Raw genomic sequence first — 24,463 nt, forward strand, 5'->3', positions numbered from 1 at the left:
AGAGTTTAGACTCCCCAGGCGTGTGATCTGTCTCAGCCAGCCAGATCTGGTGTCACAGGCAGCCCCGGGTGATCTGAAATCACATAGTATGGCTGGGTTCCATCCAGACTGTATTTACTATTGGAGGTGCATGAGGGCTGTAGTCTGTCCCTCCTGTCGTAGAGTCTTGTGGTTTATAGTGAAGACTGAATTTGAAAATACAGAGGAAATCGTAGGATAGTAAAGCAAGGAGTGACATCATCTAATTTCCAGTGTAAGAAGATCATGTCCTCTGTCTTGGGAGCAGTGGATCCCCAGTGAATTGATCTGCTTGCATCCTTTCACACAATTGGTGACCAGTCACATTTGGCACCCTAGGGTTTCGCTAGCACACATGCTTTGCATTTCTTTGACGCCAAGCCTTAGCTTGGCCTGGGATTCTCTTTCATTCTTAGGAATTGACAAACCCCCCCCCCCCCCCCCCCCCCCGTTCCTTTTCCTTGGAGTTGCTGTGCAGCGTTGGGTCTGTCTATCCCAGCCATTATCCCATTCATCCTTGTAATGCTGTATTGCTAGAAGAGCTACCTACCACTTATCGCTAGTGATACATCAAGTGTCTCAGTACATTCTCCCATTTAATCCTCGCAGCAACACTTTGTGGTGATACTAACCCGATTTCCAGGGTGACAGAATTACAGTCGTTAGGGCCACATAGCCTGATTGAGCTCACCTAGCTAGAAATTATCCTGGGGTAGTCCTGAACCCATCCTGCCTCCACAGCAAACTCTGGGAGTCTGCTGTAGTTGGGTCTGTTTCCCCACTAGTCTGTGAGCTCCTTGAGGACAGGGACCGTGTTTAATTCATGTCTATGCCCTGTGCCTAGCGCAGTGCCTGGCAAATAATAAGTGCTCGGTAAATGTTTATTACATTGGTTCTGGGTAATGTGCCATTTGAATGTTTAAATGTTCTATCGTCTAGACCACTAGATGTCACTTGAGATGCACAAATGTGGTGAGAGTCCACTGTGACTGGGAAGCTAGTAAACAGTGTCTGGCCATTTTTAACGAAGTGAAAATGAACCTTTGTTTGAGTTTTGAATCTGGCCATTGCCACCTGTTTTCAGATACTTGGACCATGCCTCCCTCGCCTTCCGGATAGAGTTTTGTATCACTCCCCTCCTCTGAGTGTTGTCTTTGCAGATGTTGCTAACAGCTTCTTGTACTGCTGTGTTGTCTGTGCTGTCTGTGGTTGGTAACCGAATCAATAAACATTTGAGCACCTATTGTATGTCAGGTACTATGCTAGACTCTGGGGATACAGAGATGAATTGAGACATGGCCTTTACCCTCAAGGAGCTCACAGTCTTTTTGGGGAGACGGACAGGTAAATAACTACACTGTACTGTGATGTGTGTTTCTAATAGAGAACTTAGTGCTGCAGAAGCACAAAGGGGAGGTGATTCTGTGTGGACGTCGCACAGAGCAGCTACTCTGGCACTTGACAAATGAGTAGAAAACTGAGGGGCACAAGTTGCAACCCGAGGGAGGGAGTGCCATGAGCAAAAAGAATGCATTGACTCTTGCAGCTGTCAGGGTCTGGGGAGAGGAATGGTGAGGGTATTACAGGGCACATGGAAGAAAATGACTAGCAGTGGGGTGACAAGGTAGGTTGGAGTAAGGGTGGCCACTAGTGTGTAGAGAGATTTGAATGTCCTGCAAAGGACTTCAGACATGGCCCTCAGGGTTGTGTGCAGTTCTCAGAAGCTCCTGTGAAAGCAGTGACCTACAGAGTTCCATGCTCTCCACAGTTAACTCTGGGGGAGAGCCTGGCAGCAGAATGAGGGCTGGAACGGCAGGGATGGCAAGGAGAGGAGACCTGACAGGCAGGGCAGGAGAAAGAGCAGAGTTGGCAAGGTCCAAGACTAGAGAGACCCAGAACTGGTTAATGGAGTGGTTCCCTGGGATGCCCGAAGGAGGAATTTGATGTAGGTACACAAGACTTACCAAGAACCAAGGCTGATGTCCATCGGTTACCCTGCAGTCCTCTGCACCTGCACGCCCTTCTGTCGTCTTCACGATGCTTCCGTGAGAGCAGTGGCCCAGCTTTGCTTTTGAAACTTTCTAATCATTCTCACTGGGCAGTTTCTCTCCCTCACCGCTTAGAGTGGACTAACATTCAGAGAAGAAATGCTATTTTACTGAAACTGGTAAGTGGGGTTTTAGGAATAGAACATTTGCCCTGCTTGCCTTAGACCCAAGGCTGTTGCTAAAGAAAGGGACAGGTGTCAGAAATGTCCACCCCAGCCTGCAGAGAAGAGGGAACATGAACCATTCTGGAGCTTCTGTGTTGAGAAAAATAGTTGACAATATGAGTAGACCTTCTATTGGCTTCCAAAATCTCATTTGCTCTTTGTGTTTTTCCTCTAGGGTTGGTGTTGATTCAGACCAAGACCATTTGGTAAATATGTGCTTGTGTTGTCCTGGCATTTCAGCCCAGTGTTTAGTCTCTCTTAGACTTCGTGTCACTCTGTAGATACTGTTTTGTTTGCCTCTGCTTTTAACTGACATTTCTGGCTTTTCTCCCTGCTCCATGAAACAGAACCATAGTTTAGGCAGCAAGTTGCTATCAAGTGACAGCTTTCCTATCTGTGGCTGTCCTGGGTTTCCCACCGAGGAGAATGGGCTCTTAAGTGCTCCTGGGTGTTCAAGCGAGGGCTCTGGCGCGGGCAGCCTTTTTCCACTCGGGTTGCGCATGAAGGCTTGTCTGATGTCAGCCCCACTCCAGCTGCTCTTCCTGTGCAACTTTCCAATTGGATGAGCAGCAGCTGCCCTTGAGAACTGCCTAGAATCTTCTGAGTGTCCAGCTGGTCCCCCTGCATATTTGGGGGGTTACACTCTCTTAACCTAAGCCTCAGCCTTTTCAACACAGCCCCTCCCTTCCTTCCTTCCTTCCTTCCTTCCTTCCTTTCCTTCCGTGTGTCAGTGTCTCAGCTGCTCTTATGATCTCCAGACTTGTGGACTGAGCACAGCAGAACTGTCTGCCCTCGTGAGAATGACCACCTTTTATGGTATTTTCCACCCTCTTTTTAATGGTTTCTGAGCAACACTGAATAAGTGATTCTCTATTACATATTACCCTTTAGATGAGAAATCACAAGTGAGGTTTTTGAAGATAGAAGGTATCTTTTGAAACATAATTCCTGTTGTTTTCTGAAACAAGCTGTGGTGTATTTTTTTCTGCAGGGTGTGCTTTAAAAGAAAGCATTTACTCAATTCATTTCCCAAGTGCTAATTTTGAGTGATGACTGTGTGTGTGTATGCTTGTGATATAGTAAGTACTTGCCCATTTTGTGGTCAGAATCTTAAAGTAGAATTCCCAGGATGAACCACATTATATACTTTTTCATCCAGCCAAGCTTCTGGGATAGGTCCAAGAGGTGCTTACATCTCAGTAGTGATAAAACATTATATTTACGCAGCTCCTGAGTCAAGTATGTTTCCACCAGCCCTGTCCCCCTGTCACCACAGAGAGAAATAAGGGAAAGAGCCAGAAAGAAAGACTTTTCCATTGCTTTCAGAACCCTTTGGACAGACATTAGCAGTGGGTAAAAGCGCTTGCTGGCAAAGCCTGACAACCTGAGTCTGATCCCTGGAACCCTTGTAAAAGGATGGAATGAAAGAAGGGACTCTACAGAGTTGTTCTCAAACCGACGCCTGCATCTGCGGCGTGTGCACACACGTGCACACACACATACACACACACACACATACACACACATTGATGAAAATCAGTACAATTAACAAATTAAAAACTCCATGGAAATCTCAGTTGCATTGTTTACTCAGTCCATTATGAGGCTCAAGGAACATTCTAGTCAGTATGGAGCTTAGGGTGTGCAGTGGTTATATGGTAAGGTCTGTACATGATTTGTTTTTCAAGAAGTAAAGGCAGGGCCAAAGAGATGGCTCAGTGAGTAAAAGTGCATGCTGAGCAAGTCTGATGTCCTAACCGAGTTCAGTCCCTGGAACCCATGCTGGAAGACAATGACTTCTAACACACCCAATAAATGATAATAGTAGTGGTGGTAGTAGTAGTAGTAGTAGTAATAATAATAATAATAATAATAATAATACAATACGAAAAGTAGTAGTAGTAATAACAATGAAATTTAAAAAGTGAAGGCAAAAATTTAAAATAAGGCAGTTCCATGGACTAGAAGTATAGCTCACTGGTAGAATATGTAATTAATTTGCAGGAGGTCCTGGCCATCCCCAGCACCAGAAATTAAACAAGAAAATAAGAAGTAAAGGCATGAGAAACTTAATGATATAAAAGCAAGTTCAGAAGTTCTTTTGTTCTTGTGAGCACATGCAGTGTTCTCAGATATTTTTATAGTTTTTTGTGTATGTGTTGATTCATGTTGAGGGGCAAAGTAAGCTATTTGGAGATTGAGAGGGCAGGAAAGAGACAAAACCCAAACCCTAAGCTCTGTGTCCTTAGAAAATCACAGAACCATGGAACATTAGTTTTGGAAGGGGCCTTTGGGAATCTGTATTGCTTGCATGTTATACTGTGAAGAAATTCAGGGTCAGAGAAGGAAGGAGGTTTGCCCCAACTAGTTAATGTCAGTGAGCCAGGACTAGAGCTAGCTAGCCTAATTGTCTAGTTACTGACCATACCATATTACGAATAAGGACATGTCATGCTTTTGTAAGCTATTTCAGAAGCTGCCTGCTTGCTGTGTGAGTTCTGCCAGAGCACTTCCGTGTTTTCATTTTGCTCCGTGTTCTGAACATAGTAGCGACTTTGACAATACCAGTTATTTTTGAAGTCTATGACACAGCTCTCCAAATATAGGGTGAGATGTTTTCTTCTGTAAGTGCCACGGCATCGACAGTGCAAATCTTTCAGATTGAGGAGGTGAATTCGCCTTCTCTGGCTTTTCTTTAATGTGTGTGTGTATGTGTGTGTGTGTGTGTGTGTGTGTGTGTGTGTGTGTACGCACACACACATGAGTCTGCATGTGCCACAGTACATGTGCCACAGTACATGTGAGTGCAGCCTTGGGTACAGTAGAATAGGATCTCTTTGATGTTGATTGCTGTGTACACCAGTCTAACTGGTCTATGAGCTTCCAGAGATTCTCCTGTCTTCACTTCCTATCTCACCCCATAAGCATAGGAGTTACAGAGAAATGTTGCTGTACCTGGCTTCATGTGGGTTCTGAGGTTTTGAACTCAGGTCTTCATGCTTGCATGGCAAGTACTTTTCTCACAGAGACATCTCCATAGGCCCCACATTGATTTGTTTATATTTTTGAAATTATAATATAATTCTCTATTGTTTCCCTACTTCATTTCCCTCCCTTCAACTTCTCCCGTATACCCCCTCCTTGTTCTCCCTCTCAAATTCATGGCCTTCTTTTCTATAATTGACCCCATATTGACCTTTAAGTGGTAATAGAATCATAAATTAGTAAGCTGCCTGAGTCATAGAGATGCTTAGAAAAGCCTTTCAGTATCTTATACCAAAGCTGCAATATACAAGCCACCGAATGTCTAATGTTTTCCGTGTTGGACACTATCTTTCATGAAGGCTCTATTTCTGATTCTACAAAGGAATGACTCTAAATAAACCTGTCTGCATCTTTGGTATTGATTTATGTCTGTCTGTCTGCAGGGTGTTCCTGAAAATGAAAGGAGAACTACCAAAGCAGAGAGTGCCTGGCTCTTTCGGATGTGGTACAACTTTGATCATAAGTATCCTTAATGATAAAACATGATAGTACAGTTTAATGAAACAACTTGATGTGTGAATGTGTGCACACTGTGTGTTGGGGGAATTCTGGGGATGAACCCAGCGACTTGTGCATGGTAAGCATGTACTTTACCACTGAGCTACAGCTGCAGCCCCAGACCAGCTGTTTTGCCTTCCTGAAGCAGAATGTAAAACTTGCCTCTCTCCACAAGTGTAGTGGAGCAGGCCATTCCCACCAATGAATTCCTTGGGAACCCAGGGAAGCGGTTGGCCCTGGTTCTCCTACGAACTGGCTGGATGGAGGGAACCCAGAGCCTAAATGACATGGCTAATTGTTTCGATATGGACTTCTTTATTGAGGAACCTTTAGTCGTTGATGTCCTTGAGATGATTTGGAGAACTCTATGAGAGTATTCCTTGCTTGTCCATGTGCTTGTTGGGGTGGAAGTCTTTGGGGAAAGCACGAGGTTAAAAGGACATGCAGAGTGCTTGACACTTCCCTTCTCTAGAAGCCGCCTTCCCTCTAGGGTAAGGGAGAGTGTATCTTTTTTTTCCTCAGCCTTTCTAAAGGCCAAATCCTCTCTGTTCAGAATGCTTTTGTGATTAAAAAAAAAAAAAAACTTTGTATGTTTGGAAAAATACACCTGCCTTCATGATTAGAAGCCACTTCTTGCTATATTCTGTTTACTAGATTTTCACCTCCATTTTTTGCAAGTACTTTAAATTAAATTACCATGTGCATACAAAAATTCAAGCATATCTGTGGTATTAAGGCTCCCATTAGGGTGTGAGAGCCTGGGTTTTTTAAATTGTTTAAAGATTATGTCAGTACTTTTGGCTCCATTACCAGCATCTTGGATATATTCCATTCCCATATCTCTTGAGGCTTTTTCATGCCTCCTATTTAACATTTTTTAGTTTTCTAGAATAAAATGTACATTTTCTACATTCACAAAATAATTTAAGTGATTCCAATTTAGAAAAAGAGCTTAGTTTCCTGTGTAATTGTGTAGGAGTAAACACCAAAGACTAAACTCTAGTCATTTTAATGCCCAGAGCCCTGGTAGAATTAATTATTCACAGTCTAGATTTCAGCTCCTCTGTTTAACCAGATTGTTACCATAGAGTTATAATTTAAATACAATGACATACAACGTATGTGAATATTAAGAATACAGTTTAACGAATTTTGACCATTTATCCCTGTGTACTTACTGTCCATATAAATATTTGTGTATTTCTAGCCCAGTAGAAGGTGCCTTGTGTTCTCTTCCCTAACATGCCCCACAAAAGAGTAACTGATTCTGAGTACCACCAGCATGAATTAGGTATTCCTGATTTTGATTTTCACTTCAATAGATCATATTTATTCTTTTTGTGTCTTTGCTCTTCACTGACATCTGTGTCATTTATCCAGAAGGCTATGGTAACCATATTCAGTGAGCTGGAGTTCAAATCTAGGGCATTGTGCATACTAGAGAAGCAGTCTGCCTCAGTCCTTCTTTTGTTGTTGTTGACAAAGCCTCCCTAGTTACCCCAGGCTAGCCCAAACTTATGATCCTTCCATGTCTGCCCTCTGAGTGCTGGGCATACAGGCATGTTTCCCCATGCCCAGCCTTTTCTTTATTTCTCTATTAGGCACAGAACTCTTTAGAATTTTCTTTTGGCAGATTGTTTGGTAATTGATATAACAAATCCCTATTCAGTACTACTAGACAGAGCCTTGCTCATTTTTATATCAGCATTCTGAGAATTTATCATTTCTGTTTATAGTGGCTTTGTGTAGACAGAGTGTGTTTATAGAGAGAGCTTTAATCTTTACATAGAATTTATTAATATAGACATGTATGAATGTTGCCTTTTAAAGATTTATTTGTGTGTGTGTGTGTGTGTGTGTGTGTGTGTGTGTGTGTGTGTGTGTGTTGGGAGGAATATGCTACGGAGATCAGAGGACAAACTGCAGGAGTCAGTTCTCTGCTACCATGTGGATACTAGGGGTGGAACTCAGGTTGTCAGACTTGGTGGCAAGTGCCTTCACCCTCTGAGCCATCTTGCTAGCCTCAGATTTTTGTCTTTAAAATTGTTTTTGAGGTGAACCTGCTGTGTAGTGTGCCTTTGAATTCACACTTGAGCCTTCCAAACATTGGGGCCACAGGTATGCACCACTATGTAGAGCTAATAACTCTTTTGTGTTCTGGAGATTGACCTCAGGGCCTTAAACATGCTAGGCAAGTGCTCCATCTCCAAGCTACATGCCCCAGGTTCTCATTTTACAATGGCCTTTCCCCATTCTTTTCCTTGTGTTTTCCTCTTTTGTCTTCCAGTTACCATGAATTACCAAATCTGATCAAATGAGGATCTATGATATAGGAGTTCATGAGACATAGTTTAGTTGTTGTTGTTTTTTGTAAGTCTTGGGATTTCCTTTTTCTTTCCTCCTTCACCTCCTTTGAGCTTTGTAGGAAGCAAAGCAGCATGATACAGAAATTTGACTCAGAGCGTTCAGGGTCCCTCAGAATCCACACTTAATGAGCAAAGCCATTTTCTTTAGTGTATGCTACTGCAATATTTCTTCTTCCCTGTGAACATCATCCTTACTTTCTTTTTTAGTTTCTGCAGTACCAAACTCAGGATGAGCTTGTGTTCCTTCAATCCCTAAAAGCAGAAAAGCTTCAAACAAAGTCCTTCAACAGGCTCACGAGTCAAAGTCAGACCAGGATCAGCTAGCAGATATGTCCCCATTCCCTTAATTGTGTGACTTCAGGTGGACCATTGACCGCTCTGTGGGTCAGTGTTCCTGTCTGATGAAATCAGCATAGTGAAAAGGTCTCCTCCCTCTGCTCCTGCCTCACTGCTGTCATATGGTGGCAATGAGATGTGCCTATTTGCCAGCCTCTGAAGAGGTCAGCATGCTGCGGCAGTGATCGTCTTAAAGTGTGTTATTTGAGGCTGAGGCAGGTGTCATTTAGGAGCAAGTAGAGCACTTGCATAGCGTGTGCAAGGCCCTGGGTTTGCTCCCCAGCACCACTGTGACAACAAGTTCCTTATTCTCTTAAATATGTACAGAAATGAGTACACCCTTCCTTAACCATGCCTGCACAGCTACCTGAAGCCCCTGCTGACGCACAGTGGGCCTCCTCTCACTACCACACTCCCGGCCTGCTGTGGGCCCATCGCCAGGTGCCTCACCAGCCCTCAAGCATATGAAGTAAGTGGCATTTGTTTATTTAGTTACTGCTGTTGTCTTGAGGCAGGTTCTTGCTGTATAGCCCAGGCTGGCCTCAAACTGGTATTACAGGCATGCACTACCTTCTTCCAAAGGAAGTGGATTTTATGCACTAATTGAGTTCTTTAGCAAGTTCAGTTTAGCTGTTGTATGGGTTAGACTTCTGGTTTTATTTTGGTTTGAATTTCTTGATCTTTGAGGTATACAGTCTATGAGAGGGAATTTAAGCATATTTTGTTCAAGTAGAAAATATACTGAAATGTGTAAACAGAGCTAACACCCTTTGAAAATAGACTAATTCCTTATCTTACAGCAGATAATTTTAATATGTCATTCTATTTCCATGCCAGCTTTAATTTATTTGCAGTATGTGGCCTGACTTCAGCAGTGGGATGTTTCCGTGTCTTCATTAGGCTCATCACAGTTCAGCTGAGAGGATTCCCAAACAATTTTTCTTAGATTTCATGACATTTATTTCAACTAAAAAATGTGGTATTATGGAACTTTTCCTCCAAAGGAAAGGAAATCAGAATGAAATGGTATGCCATATCACATCTGTGCTTTGCTGGACAGTTTTGATGTCTGTTAAATACAAAAGATGATCTGTGATTTAACACCTGTAACTTTGGGATTTTAGGGGAATGCATCCATGTCTGGTCCATATAGCTGGAGGGTATAGACACAGCTAGACAGAATCTAGACTCCATATATTTTCCCGATCGACTATCATGGTTGATGGTTTGGGAAATACTAAACCAAGAAGAACGTGAAAGTTGTGCTCACTAGTCCATATTCTAAAATGTAGACACTTGATGGCACTGGCTGTGCTTCCCTATGACAATGCCCACCAGTTTGGCTGCTTTAATGTGACATTTAGAACCCTGAGTTAGTGGGAACTGGAGTGAAGCAGTGTAGACCTGGACCTTTCAGTTGGTTGTGTCCTCCTTTGTAGTTTGTTAGAGCAGATTCCACAGCGGGTCAAGAGGCAGTAGGCAGTGTGAGGGTGGCCCCTGGGCCAGGGTAGCAGCCAGGAGCTTTGTTTTGAGTCACTGTACATTTGACAGATTGTGCTAGTGGTGTGGGGAGAATACTCCGTGCTGCCTTGTCTCCCTCCCATGTAACCCAGGTTCTGCATGCAATTGTTGTTCTTTTCCACTGGGCCACATGACTCTACAGAGTAGTCCTGTTGCTTCAGGCAGAGGCTTGGCTCTGACTCCAGAGACCCAACAATGTACATCATCCACAGCCAACAGGTCCACAGCTCTGTGTGTGTGTGTGTGTGTGTGTGTGTGTGTGTGTGTGTGTGTGGTGTCCCGGGTATGATGGCACATATCCATGATCCCATCACTTGGGAGGTAGAGGCAGTAGGACCAGGAGTCCAAGCTCATCTTCAGACACATAGCAAGTTAGCAGTTAGTCTGGGCTAAACTGAGACTCGGTCTCAAACAACAATAACAAATGAACAAAAACCTGCCGCCAACAACCGTTAAAAACCCACAAACAAAAATGAAACAACTATGTATCCTGTGGTAGATACAGATACCAATTCAACACATCACTATCTGAGTGCCCTGGGGCTGCTGTGACAGACTGAGTGGCTTCGGAACACAAAGTGTTTACACTTGAGGCTAGAAGTCTGAGGTTAAGATAGAGACAATATTGCTTCCCCCCAGGCCTCTCTCTGGGTTTCCGATTCTTTGCTGTCAATGCTTGGCATCCCTTGCTGTTTAGGTGCTTCCCCCAGTCTCTGCCTTCCTCAGCACTGGGTGTCATTTTGCTGTGAGTGTGTCCCTGTGCTGTTTATGCTATCGCAAACAGCATTCACGGTGACTGTCTGCATTTAATATACTTTTACATATAAATTTGTTCAAGGACATAAATGAAAGGTATGTAGAATTGATTTTCAAGGGCTGTTACTAGATCAAAAGGAATGTGCCTTTTACATTTTTTCCAGACCTCAAACTTAAAGAAAACATTAATCAGGAAATGCTAAAGAGCCCCCACTGACAAGCAAAGGAGCTACAAAACTTTGTTTTAACCAAATGGCAGACACTAGCTAGATTTGTTGTTACTAGTTAAATATTAGACAGGAAGTGATTTCAGCTGATTGGTGGCTATGGACTTGTTTCTTTCAATTGGCCTTTTGTATTTTAATCTTTGAGCATTTGAGGATCTTTCTAGTAATAGTTAATTTTTGATACCAGAAGCACAAACAAGAATAAAATTCACCAGCAGCACCATCGAGCACTTACGTTGAATGACATTTCTCTACCCACATACATGGTTTTTTTTCTTTGCCAAAGGGGACTATATATTATAGCACTGTATTAGGTATAGTGTTTTGGAAACTTTTTTCCCATTAGAACAAAAGCTTGTGAACCTGGAAAACAACCGTGTGGCAAGAGATTCCATGTGTCTCCATATGCCATAATGTGTTGTGTGGTTGGACTAAGAAGCACTTAGCCTTGTATCATAACCTCATTTGTGTGTTCCCCTGCTCCCGGGCCCAGACTCTAAGACCCATGAGGGCAAACTGATAATGTGCAAGAGCGAGTGTTACTTGCAAACACAGGACCAAGGACCAGATGCTGTGGGAGCACACAGGATGGACACCTAATGTAGAGCAGAAAAATCCAAGAAGACTGTCAAGAGAAAGCTATGAGCAGGGGCCTGGGACTTGCAAGGGATAGGAGGGACAGCATGCCTGATGAGTGAGAGGTGAGAGGAGGACTGGAGAGTAGGATAGCTGGCAGCGCAGCAGTCCATCCTGCAGCAAGGCTGCTGGTTAGGGGAGACGAAGCTGAAAGGAACAAGTCACGTTGTCTTGTAAGGCGAGGTTAGGGCTCACGATTTTATAGCAAGTATGGTGGGCTACCACTGAGGCATTTTAAATAGGGGGTGCTCAGATTATCTCCGTGTGGAAATGATTCTCGGAAGAGCTGGGCTTACCTTACCACCTTGCCTGGCTTTGATTTTCTTGCACTGCTTAACAACTCTTAAACCTTATATTGTTTGCATTTAGAACCAGGAGCAATTGAAAGATGATGACTCTGATCTTATTCTCAATGATGGTGATATCAGTTTGACGTATGGGGATTCTACTGTGAACACTGACTCCGCAACAGCCAGTGCCCCAAGGAGATTTATGGGCAACAATTCTGAAGATGCTTTGGATCGGGAGCTTACATTTGGGGACCACGAACTAGTCATTCGTGGAACACGCCTGGTTCTTCCGATGGATGATTCTGAACCTGCGCTAAATTCATTAGATGATACAAGACACAGTCCAGCCTAAGCTTTCTAATGCTCACTTTGTGGTTTGTAAACTTTGCACATGTGATTGTGAAGAAATGTGTACTACCTACAAGTCCTAGTGCATGTCTCCGAATGTGTAAGCTATATAAATGCTATTTATATGGCATAGGAAGAATATAAATACCCTGTACAAGGCAGATTGTGAACAGTCTGTCCTCTTAAGTTTTGCTGGCTGCACTACATTGGCCGGATCTGTTTTAGAAAGTTACTTTCACAGTAATGTTGTGTGTTCTGTTAGTTTAATATTTCAGTTAAAGTATAAAAGTGACAGATTGACCCTCTCTTATATCTGACATTTAACCAGAGTACTAAGTTCTTGTGATGTGAATTAATTTGTGTGTGGCAGGGGGAGGGGAGGGAAGGGGGAGAGAAGGGGGAGCTGTGATTCCCTCGGGAATCTAAGGAGGAGAGGTTCCTTTGTTGGAAAACTTTTGTTGATTGCTGCTGCCTTTGTCATGACTTTTTTCTTTCCCTTTTCTCTGGTGGCCCTTTGTGGTGCAAGGAGCTGATGGCATTTTGATCTCACCCCATTCAGGTTGGGGACTGAAGTGTGGGGGATGGTTTTCCCCCATTGATGTGAAAGAACAGATTTCCTGACTACAGTACATTGATGCTCTGAGAAAGAAGGCTACAAATGACCTCCAAGACCTTACTTCTTTTCTTTCACACCAAGACCATAGGAACTGCATCCAGCTGGCTTAGCCAAAGTATAGGTGTATAGAGTTCAGGGCACTTGTTACAGCTTTGGGGGCACTGGAGCAAGTGGACATGGGGGAATAGGCTGGTGGTGTTGGAGGTCTCTCTTCCCAAATATGTAAATATTCTCTACCAGATAAGTTGAAATAAGAAATGTAATTGCTGCTTCATTTTCGATTATGTTCTTTGTGTGTATAGTAAGCCTTGTTATCCGAAGTTTTTATATCAATTTAAATCGCTGCTCTTTAGCAGCCAAACAGGAGCAAAATGTAAAATTTTTAAACTTACGATGTTTAGTGGTCACTTGTTAGTCGATAGTTGATGTTAAAAATTAATTTATGAACCCGTGATTGTTCTGTACTGCACCAAAGGCAGCCGGTAAGAGAAACACAGTGCTCTGCTGTGTCTTTGAAAGGATTCTGCTTTGTGTAAAGTGGGTGTAGTTGTCTTCATTGTCGTGTTCCTTTTTACTATTAGACACCTAAGCTGCCATGTGGTGGTTTTTCATGGTTTTTTCACTTCATATTCATCGTATGAGAGTGTTTTCTATTTTGTAGTGCTGCAAATACCTAAAGGTACATTGAACACTTGGAAGGGGATACTTTTTGATGGATGCTGATTCTGACCTGTTTCTGATTCAGGTCTGAGGAGAATTGCCTTAAATCTAACCTAATGAGAAAATTGATTACTTATGTGACATTCAAATTTTCCACTGAAAAATACCCTTCTAAACAAAACGTGCACTTACCCTCCCAAAGGGTTCTGTGCCATTGTGAACACTCCTTGAGATGTTAAGGGAATTGTAATGTTGTCCCCTTCGTGGCAGCCTTGACTGTCGCATGGCCATTTGGTAGGTAATGGTAGAGACTTTCCTGCTGTGCAGGAACTCCTCCTGTGAAGTCTGCATTTTATATGATGTGTGGCTCTTCATGCACTAAATAATTTCTTCTTCTTAATGTATGTTGGGGGTTTTCAATGTCAGCATCACTGACCCACACAGTTATTCAAGTTGTAAAAGGGTATATAGTAATTTAACTACTCTCTTTTTACTCCATCAGGTTACTGAGCTCACATTATGAAAATGGCTATAAATACTTAGCATGACAAATTATGTAACCTGTCTCTTTCCGCATGCAGAAGACTTGTCATTAAGGAAACTGATAATGCTTGAGTCCACTAAATCTGCCTTCAGTACTTTATCAAAGGGGAACCAAGCCTGTTGTGCTTACATCTTCATCTGGAAGATTTTTTTCCCTCTCTCGTCTGTGTACACATCCCCATGCAAAGAGAAAACCATCTCTGTTGAGACAGCTATTGGAATTAAAGACCTGAATGAACTTTGATGAAGTACAGTCTGAGTTACCATCATGCATGAGTGAATTGCTCTCTTGGACCTGTTTTTCTGTTGTTTGTGGAACCTACATGTTTGATTGACTTGAACATTGCATCTTTCAGAGTTATTTTTTAAGATCTCTTGGCATTTATCCTAGTCTGTGTTTGGCAGTGTGCTGTTAAAGTACTAGACTTCTAATCTTTATGTGCTTTTTGTTTTCTCTTGGAGTACTTGGAAAGATGTAATAGTGGTTTCTTTTAGGAAAATCTGTCATTAAAAAAATTATAGCCTTGCAAATAACTACTCACTGTTATTTGAGTCACAGCTTATTCTAGAGAGACATAAAGAATGCTGACTTCATTTATTTTTCTACCTATATACATACTGGAAAGGGGGGAGGACTGGTGTTTTAAAAAGAAACTTGACAGTACTTAACTTATGAGGTGGCAGAGTTGGGGTGCTTATATATAAGGGTGAATGTAATTGCTTATGGTCACAGTTGGACCATTTAAAAAAAAACTGTTCAAAGCCATCAAGTTCCATTTCATTGATTTGTAGCCTGTTAGTGCAATAGCAGAGATTGTCCTGAAAAGAGTTGCATTGTACAGCAGGTGGGATAGTTGTGGATTGGGTTAGGTAGAAAGGCAGTTCTAGGTTTACCTGCAGAGCACAACCACATGAACAGTCCTTCACATTAAAGGTATGTTTCTCTTTGTACATGAGATGTTTGGCGGTTTAGAGTTTGTAGTAGTCAGGGTTCTCTAGAGGAACAAAACTTATAGAATTTATATGATTTAACTAAGAAAAAAAAATTCATCACAGGTGTGCCCAGCCATGTGGATTTTAGTTAATTAATTCCAGATGTAGTCAGGTTGACAACCAAGAATAGCCATCTGACCACAACTTAAATGTGTGTGTGTGTGTATATATATATTCATATATATATGTATATATATATACATTCTAATAAATCCCATGTATATAATAATATAGATATGAGGTTTCTTAGAATGGCTATATATGTGTATATATGTATGTATATAGGATTTATTAGATGGCTTATAGTCCAGCTAGTCCAACAATGGCTGTCTACCAATGGAAGTCCAAGAATCCAGTAGTTGTTCAGTCCATGAGGCTGGATGTCTCAGTTGGTCTTCAGTCTACACCGGAATCCTGGAGAAGGTGGGCTCTAATGCCAGTGAAGGAATGGACTTGCCAGCGAGAGCAAGCAGCCAAGAAGAGAGTGAGCTTTCTTCTTCCATGTCTTTTATACTGGCTGCCAGCAGAAGGTGTGACCCAGATTAAAGGTGGATCTTCCCATCTCAAAGATCTGAATTAGAAGTGGGTATTCTCATGTCAAATGATTTAATTAAGAAAAAAATCCCCCACAGGTGTGCCCAGCCACCTGGGTTTTAGTTAACACCAGATAGAGTCAAGTTGTCAACCAAGAAGAGCCATCACGGAGTTTGCTAACAGCAGCTTTGTCTAGTTTTGTTAATGGGACAAATGACGCTGTCAGTTAGGCTGTGTTGCTGTCTATTCCAGCTTCCTTACTCATTGCTCACTCACTAAGGGGCACAGGCAAGAGACACCCACATCCAAGGCTCATGCCTTCAACCAATTCATTTTTCTCACCACACAAAACCCTTTATTAGATTTGAGCAAGTACCTTTGTTAACTTGGTTTAGTGCTAGAATATAAGGATGTGGAAGGATAGATGTTCTTGACTTAATTGGAAAATTCTCAACAAGTACTTATCAAGATGGTGCAGGATGAGACTTGTAAATAAACTGGAAATGTTACTACTAGTTGTATTTTTTGAGTCCCTCTTAGGTACATGTACTGTGTTTACAAGGTATTTTTATTGCTTTAATTTTCCGACATGAGTGTCCCTTCACTTTTCAGCTGAGACAGACAGAAGTGCAGAGTTTGCATGACTGGTACCCCTGGAGCTATGACTCAAATCCAGCCCCAGCCCGATTCCAAAAGTCCAGATTCTGTTGTTTTGTTTTTGAGACAGGACCTAACTGTAAGGTCAAGCTGCCTTTGAATTCACTGTGTAGCCCATTCTGGCTTTGAAACAAATGAACCTCCTATCTCAGCCTCCTGAGAGACGTGATTACGGGCGTGTACCACCACACCTAACATCAAAAGTCCAGTTTGTTAACTACTGATTCCAGGCACAGGCTCCATACTCAACTAAGTACAACCTGAAGATGAGACATGGAGTTATAGATTTCAAGCCTGTTGTCTACATTTCCTGCCCTTGTATGGTTTCTGGATGGGAATATCCTGACATCCTTAGCCGAGGGTTGTAGCAGGAATCTTAGAGAATCTTATTAATAAAATCAAACCTGTAGCCAGGTATCGGGGTGAAGCTGGAAGATCAGAGAAGCAGAACAAGCCACAGCCACCTCACCTCACTGGATCCTCAGCTGATCCTGTTTCCTCAGACTGGAAGCCTCTGAGACCTCAACTGAATGGATCTCAGCTGAACTGCTACTTGAAAGCCTGAAAGCTTAACCAGCCAAATGCTTAACCAGCCAAATGCTGGTCCTTCCTGTATCTTGTTCAATCTGTTGAGTGAAGCTGGCTGATTAGCAGCTCTGCCTTCCCTTACGCTGCCTCTTAGCCTTTTCACCAAGGGCCTATCTTTCATGCCAGAGTATATGGTCCTGAACAATGGCTTTGTAGTCACAAGAGTTGGGCTGGTGTTTTAAAAGCCCAGGCTTTAAGGGTTATACAGATTTAGGTTCAAACTCGGGCCCTGCTACTGAGTGTGATGTTGACCAGTTACCCAACTTAATGGAGCTTTTTCATTCTCTCTCCTTGTTGTTCAAGGGATCTGAGCTCACACTTTGAGCCACGCACAGTGGGGATAGTAGCAAACAACTGAACAGCAGTCTCAGCTTTGTGCCAAGTACCGTATGAAGACATTGTCAATGATCTCTTGGGGTACTTGGGAATCGCTCGTGGAAGAAGGACTGCTTGATTTCTAGTGGGGGCGTATTGATTTTTAAGTAATAACTTCAAATACAGTAGTCAGGAAAGCTATGACCAAAATGTAAGAACCCTCCCTGGGGTGATAGCAGGGACCCTGTAATCTGGTGATACAGAAACTGAGGCTGACTTTTCTGTTAAAGTGATGTTTAAGTTTAGATCTCAAGAGTTAGTCAAGGGCCAGCTGAGTGAAGTGATGAGGACCATTCCAAGCAAAGTGAAGTGACATTCCTTTAGTCGGGTGTCTGATGAGTGACAAAACTTACGCTGTGCTATATAATTCAGCAAGAAACAAAATGGAGCTACCCCCACAGCACTTAGGAATCAGTTGCAAGGACAGAATCCTAGTTCCAGTGTTAATCATAATGAGCGCCCTGAACCAAAATGCAACCTCCTCCCTTCCACCCGGGGTAACACTGCCCCCTCCTGTATGTCACCTTAAGGGCCTTGGAAAAGAGGAGCTGATGATGCCTTTTCTGAGTCTTTGTGTCCCCAGGCAAAAGAGCCCTGTTCTCTTACCATCTTCCCTAACCCGAGACCACCCTGGTTGTTTAGTTTCTGTGGCTGCATCAGCCCCTCCTAACCATCAGCAGGAAGACTGAGCCAAAGGCACCCTGCTCTTGGGAAGTCTACATTCCCTTCAGGGAAAGCAAACCATAAATGCACATACATGAAATAATGAAAGGGTGGATAACTGGCCAGCAAAAAATAGGAAAGAGGGTAAAGGGCATGAGGAGAGGGGCTGAGAGTAGAAGAGGCAGGGAGGAGGAGTTGAAAAAGTCAGCAATCGGTGGGATCATAAATCAAAGCTCAGCCTTAGCTACACGGCACAGTTGGGACCAGCCTGGGGTATGCAAGACCTTCCTGTCTCAGACAAACAAACCCCTCATGTAGGTAGAGAACAGGAGTGCAGAGGTCTGCTTTAGAATGGATGCTCAATGCATGCTTGTTGACAGGGAAAAAATGTCTCCTTGTCCTTGATTCAGTTGGAAGACTGCTATAGCAGAATAGGAGAAACAATAAGTAATAGGAGGGCGGAGTCCCAGCCCTGCTTGCCACTGAGCACTTTCAGAAAGCTACTTGAATCTCTGAGCCTGCTTCTTAATAAAATGATGACATGTCAGAGACTTAGCTTCTTCAGCTATTACCATATGCCAGGCACTGTGGTAGGTGGTGGACTATGATTTCAGCTGTAAAAAACCACCAGCCCTATTAGGGGATCAGATGAAGTGATGTACCTTAAAGCAGCCAGACTGAGGTTGGACATTCTGTATGGTTTTGGTGATGAGGTGCTATGTGATTATGATATGGAAAACACTTCATAGACTGTCCAGATCCTCCAGGCTGCTTCCTTTTAGAATCTCCAGTTCAGTACATTGGAGGGATCCCAAGTTCCTGCCATGGTGAAGACTGAGAGCTGCTTAGCCTTTGCTCTCACAGCTGAAGCCTCAAGTCCATGAGTCCATTTTCTGGCTAATTTTGGTAACCCAAATAGCGTCTTTTTTTAAATTATGAATTCACATTATAGTTGTAGCTTAGGAAGCCCTGCTCTCCATGTTCAGCTGCCAGTGCTGTTGGGTAGGTGCTGGGTTCCTCTCCAGGGATAAAGCTTAGCTGTGGAAGTCATTTCTTTTGTCCTGGTGGAAAAAAATATGTTGAAAGCACTACGAGTACTTCTTGGAAATGAGGTTCACCTGTTCTGTTGGAACTGTGTGTTTACTTACAAAAATTGCTTGAGAGGGAGTCAATTCTTGCTTGCTTTGAGAGTCACGAGGCTTTGCTGCCTCATTTTCTTGTTTATTTGAGTCTCCTATACAGCTGTGTTCCCATGTGGCTCAGACACAAATGATATGAGCTGTTTTCCATCTGAAAAATCTGGGAGCCTTCTGTCAGAGATAATGAAAGTTGCCCCCAACCCACATTTCGGTGCTAGTTTTGTGTGAGAAGGCAAGATAATGGCAATTAGACCCCCTGGGTGTGCCACAATATTTTTTTTTTTTTTTTTACACTTTGAAAAACTCAACAAAGTTCCATTTTCTAAGAGGAGCCAGGAGTTTGATATTTAACGACTTTGGCCAACCAGTATTTTAAATTCTAACTTGCAGTCAACAGACCATTAGTGTCTCATCTGGGCTAAGACTTGAGCCAGGCGAGGGGCAGGGGAAACACAACACAGGGGTGTTTAAACCATGATTTGAGACTAAAGGAGAATGTGGTGGACTAAATAAGAGCGTCACAGTGGTGGGAGAGGCACACGAATGAGGTGGGGAGGTGGAATTGTGGCCCTTCACATTGCTGCAGAACATGGCCCGTCACAAATGTCCACACCAGGATCCCTGGAACATGTGAATGTAGAAGTGTCTTGTGTGGCAAAGGGAAGTAAGGAATTAAGATTGCCAACGGAATGATCTTGAGGTGGGGAGTTATCCTGGGCTATACAAATGGGAGCCAACTGATTTACACAGGTCCTTAAAATTCATGAACTGTTGCTGACCATAGTCAGAGAAGGAGAGCCGATCACAGACACAAATCCAGACACGTGCCACCTGGCTGGCTTTGAAGAAAGGAAGGGGGCCTCTGGAAGCCAGAGCATGCCGCAGCCTGCTGACACAGTAGAGTTAGCCCAGTGAGAGCCCTGTCAGATTGTTGACCTACCAAGCTGTGAGGTGACAAGTGGGTGTTGTTTTAAGCCATTGAGCTTGTGGGAATTTGTTATGGCAGCAATAGGAAGTGAACAGACTGCCTGTGAGGGAAGGAACATTGTTTCTGTTACTGTCTCTACTGTCTCGTTCAGAATGTCTAGCTTGTGCCAGGCATTGTGCGTGGTACTAGGGCACCGGAAGAACTGAACCGGTCCTAGACAGTTGGGTAGAGAAGATTAGGAATCTTACTGACAACTGTGATATAGCCCAATAGGGCCATGATGGAGGAAAGTCCCCGTGATAGATTCCTACTCTGGGAAAGGATGGCGGTGTACACTGGAGAAGGCCTGCCACTTCTGTGACTTTAATCTCACTGTCACTACCATGTCCATGTCACAGGCTGATGTAAGGGATTTCCATAAGCCACCATGTCCACTGCATCCCTTGAAAGTGGCAGTATACAGGGGACCAAATCAAACGTGGTTTTAGAAAGATCACTCTCCTTGTAGCTATGGCTACTTGGATAGGGGCAAGAATGGACATAGAAATAATGAATAGAAAGCTTGGTCAGTGAGAGAGTGTATGGTAGTATGGACTAGAGAAATGTCACTGTGGACAAAGAGGGAAGGTAGATCAGGGAGCATTTACTATGTAGACTCAAGAGTAGTTGTAGACTAAATAAAATAGTTGAGGCTGGAGAGATGTGTCGGTAGTTATGGAGAGATGGGTCAGTGGTTGTTACTCTTGCAGAGAACCCTGGTTCAGGTCCCAGGACCCATATGGCTCCTCCAACTGTCCATAAGTCCAGTATCTGGGAATCTGATGCTTTCTTCTGGCCTCTGAGGGTACACACATGAGACACATACATTCAGGCAAAGCATATATAAAATAAAAATTTACCAATTTCCAAATGTGATGATTACATTGGGGGGAGAGGAGTTATGCCCATGATCTGAGCAATCAGATTTGGGCACAATGGATGGAAGACAAGTCAGTAACTAGAATTTAAAAAAAAATAAATATTTAGACCAAGAGATTGTGAGATGTGCCAGTAAAAACAAATTTGCTTCTGGGTCACACACATATACACACACGTGCTACATGCTGTGTCTCATTGTGGAAGCTTAAAACATCAATTTAAAAGTAGAAGAGAATAGAATAGTGATTATTAGAGACTAAACAAAGAAAGATGGGAGAAGGGGACATAGAAGGAAGTCGGCTAATAGTAAACACAAATAGGAAGAATATATTTTAGTGTTCTGCAGCACAATAGGGTGACTTTAATTTATAATAGGCCATTATGTGGTTTTCACAAATATACAAAGGAGGAGTTTAAAAACTCCAACAGAGAAAATAAAATGAAAGTATGATTTGCCCTGATTTTATCGCCATATACTCTTTTCATGTATTGAAATATCACACTGCCCCAGAAGTATGTACGATTATGATGTTAGTTAAAATTAAAATAGGAACATGAAAGAAGAGAAAGGGACAAGGGCCCCAAACGAGGTTGGGAAAGAATACAAGCTTGAATACCACCAAGATTTGGAAGCTCTTCTCCATTATAACGTAGGAACATCTGGAGCTTTTCCTCTGGGTGGTGCCTGGGAAAAATAATTGATTTAACCAGAGTACAATGGATGGAGGAAAAAATAAATTATTCCCCTCCTTAGAAGAAACGGAGCTTCAAAAGTTCTCAGGAATGATGGGTGGTGTTATTAGGAAACTTTTCAAAGTGTGTCAGTCTGGATCTTAGTGGATCCATCACTGGTCTTGGCCAGGAGAATAAAATATATGTGGTGGGTTCTGTTGAATGCAGTTCTTAGTATTTTCCAAGAGGGTCAAGGGCCAAAGAATGAATATTGGACGTGGAAAGGAAGCCACAGCTGGTTGGCTAGAGCCTTTCTGGTTCTGTGGAGATTTAGATGCAAGCTGAAACTCCTTGCCTTTTCACCTTCCCCAAAGACATCAGTGGGGTGACCAAAGTCCTGGGGTGTGCTGTGCTCAGATGCCCTGTGCCATTCACCAGCTTCAGTCATCAGAATCGAAGCTGACACTTTAGGGGAAACTGAGCCAAATAGCAACTGGTGGGAGAGATTTCATCAAACATGCCTGGATTCAATGCTTTGAAAATTGATTTTTGGGTCTCAATAGAGGAAAATCAGTAAACGACAGTATATAGCTTATTTTTAAAAAAACATAGAGGCCTATATTAAGATGAAGGAAACATCTGGTTTTTGTTTTCTCAAATTTTATTAATTCATCTGAGGTGTGAGTCACCAGCTCACTCGCCAATGTTTCCAAACTTTGTTGCTTCCAGAGCAGTTGGGAAAATTCATTTAAAACTACCTTGAGGAAAAGATGATCTACAGAGAGGTAGGTGTGTGTGTGTGTGTGTGTGTGTGTGTGTGTGTGTGTGTGTGCGCGCGCGCGCGCACGCGCGCGCGCGCGCGCGCACGCGCATGTATGTGTTCCTGCATACATGTACATACACATACATATGTATAATGTTTGTCTTGAGTGACATTTCTTAAAATTGCTTCTATGTTAAACCATGACCATATTCCTTTCTAGACAGGATTTTATTCCTTCACCTAAAAATTGAGGACTGATATGCTGACTATATTTATATATTCAGAACCTCATAAACTAAGCCCTTTACCTAGGAAGACAACTTTGTTGGCTCATTTTAGCCTTTCCCAATAGATGGCAGTTAGATATGTATCTCCTAGGGATACTAAGGAATTAAACCACTCCCCATTTCTCCACTCAAGATATTCTTGGACTACTACCAATCCTAACCTGAAAAGGCTATCAAGGGGAGATGTCGAGAAGATTAAAGTGTTTTCTTCCTGAGTCTAAACTCTACCGCAGTATGGGGGAGTTGGCCATGCTATATTCTTGGCTGTTCCAGATGGTCCACATCTCATTCTCAAGATGGCTGCCTCAAGTTGAAAGTAGGCCAATAGTTACAGACCATGACAAAACTGGGTTTTATGTGTAATGATGGAACCATTCATTTTCTCTTATTATACTATACTTTTCCTGGCCCTTTGGCAGGCTTGCCAGGAGTTGGATTCAAACTTCTTGTCTTTCATAGGCGATCAATGGCTTGATTAGCACCCTCTATCTCTCTCCCTTCCCTTCCTCCTTTATTTCTTGAACAGACTTAGAGTGCCTGTCCACTCTAGGTACTGAAAATACCAAGGTGAGTAAGTCTTTGGGTTATTTTTCTTGTAAGTGAAAACTCCAGCATTTGTAAAGAATGTAATGACAATTAGTTTTCCCTTTTTCCTATTCCTCATCAGATTAGCGTAGATACAATACTGTCAAGAGTAATGATAAATTATCAATTAGTATTGGGTCTGGTCCAAGGGGGAGTATTTTGACAGTCTGCTTTAACCTTATAAGCAATGATTCCAATAAAAAGTTTTATGAGGTGGTGTTACAGATGTAAATGTTTCCTAAAGATATCACTTGAGTTGTAAATCATGTTCTTGAATTCATACTAAAATCACCTCATTAAATAACAAGGGGAGCTATGTTTTTCACATAAACCTTGGTCTCCAGCTACTTGAAAAATAAAAGGGAACAAAAGAACAAAAAGCCGAACTCCAGTCCTAGCTGTGTGTGGCTCCACTTCAAGAGGCCAGCAGGACCATGAAAGTTTCTCCTATCACTTTGGTTTTCACCTGCCTTTCTGGACCATCCCCTCCAAAAGTTCCATCTTCCTAGGCTCGTTGTCTTCTTCTCAAGAGCAAACAGAACTGGAGAAATGAGGCAGAGAAACTCTTTGGAAAGGCTTATTGAAGTCAGAGGTAATCCTCTCCAACGCAGAGTTCTGTGTCTGCAGACATGTCCCACAGTGACAATATGGAACATTTACAACTCTCCAGAACATTCCACCATGCCCCTTTGTAATTAACCCCTCTCTCTGGCCTCATGAATCTGACAGCCTGACCTGTTTTTGTCTCTGTAGCTCTTGCTTTTTCCAGAATGTCACAGAAACACAATCACGAATGTAGCCTTTTGCAGACTCTCCTTTTTTTTTAGCTTTTATTATATTTTATTTTGCATGTTGGGGTGGTGCATGTGCCACAGTATATGTGTGAAGGTCAGAGGACAACTTTGTGGATTGGGTTCTCTCCTTCTACAGTGTGTGTAGGGACCAAACTCAAATCTTCAGGCTTGGTGGAAAGGGCCTTTGCCAGCTGCACAATCTTGCCAGGCTTCTCTCATTTTTGTTAAATTAATAACATTATTTTTCAGGTAATAACATCTTCACTGTGGTAGATTTTAGATATTTAGCAAAAATTCTTCACTGTGTGATAAGCATGGGAGGGCAGCTGTCTGTTTGGCTTGCTGTTTCGTTTTCTTTGGGTATAGAATTTCCCATGAGAATTCCTGGAAAGAATTCCTGTCTGTGTCTGCAAAGACCGCAGTTGTATGCGGAGGTCGGAATGTTGCAAGCCTAGAAGCCAATTACCTTATCTCAGGATAGGTTTAGCACCCTAA

General features: G+C 42.7%; 1 protein-coding gene across 3 annotated transcripts in view; it reads left to right on the top strand.

Moving 5' to 3' along the window:
* Slc9a6 (solute carrier family 9 member A6) overlaps window positions 1-14,607 on the top strand; it is a 60,215-nt gene extending 45,608 nt beyond the window's left edge. For 2 of the 3 annotated variants that reach the window (XM_028889881.2, XM_037199033.1), the window contains 5 exons: window positions 1,273-1,362; window positions 2,406-2,436; window positions 5,659-5,738; window positions 8,839-8,944; window positions 11,985-14,607. In XM_028889881.2, the coding sequence (XP_028745714.1) occupies window positions 1,273-1,362; window positions 2,406-2,436; window positions 5,659-5,738; window positions 8,839-8,944; window positions 11,985-12,257 (580 nt within the window). In that variant the 3' untranslated portion in view covers window positions 12,258-14,607. The remainder of the gene's footprint in view (window positions 1-1,272; window positions 1,363-2,405; window positions 2,437-5,658; window positions 5,739-8,838; window positions 8,945-11,984) is intronic. The other variant, XM_028889880.2, reaches the window with a different exon arrangement.
* The last annotated feature ends 9,856 nt before the right edge of the window (window positions 14,608-24,463 follow it).

Source organism: Peromyscus leucopus, chromosome X (genome assembly GCF_004664715.2).
Source record: "Peromyscus leucopus breed LL Stock chromosome X, UCI_PerLeu_2.1, whole genome shotgun sequence".
NCBI classification, from domain to species: domain Eukaryota; kingdom Metazoa; phylum Chordata; class Mammalia; order Rodentia; family Cricetidae; genus Peromyscus; species Peromyscus leucopus.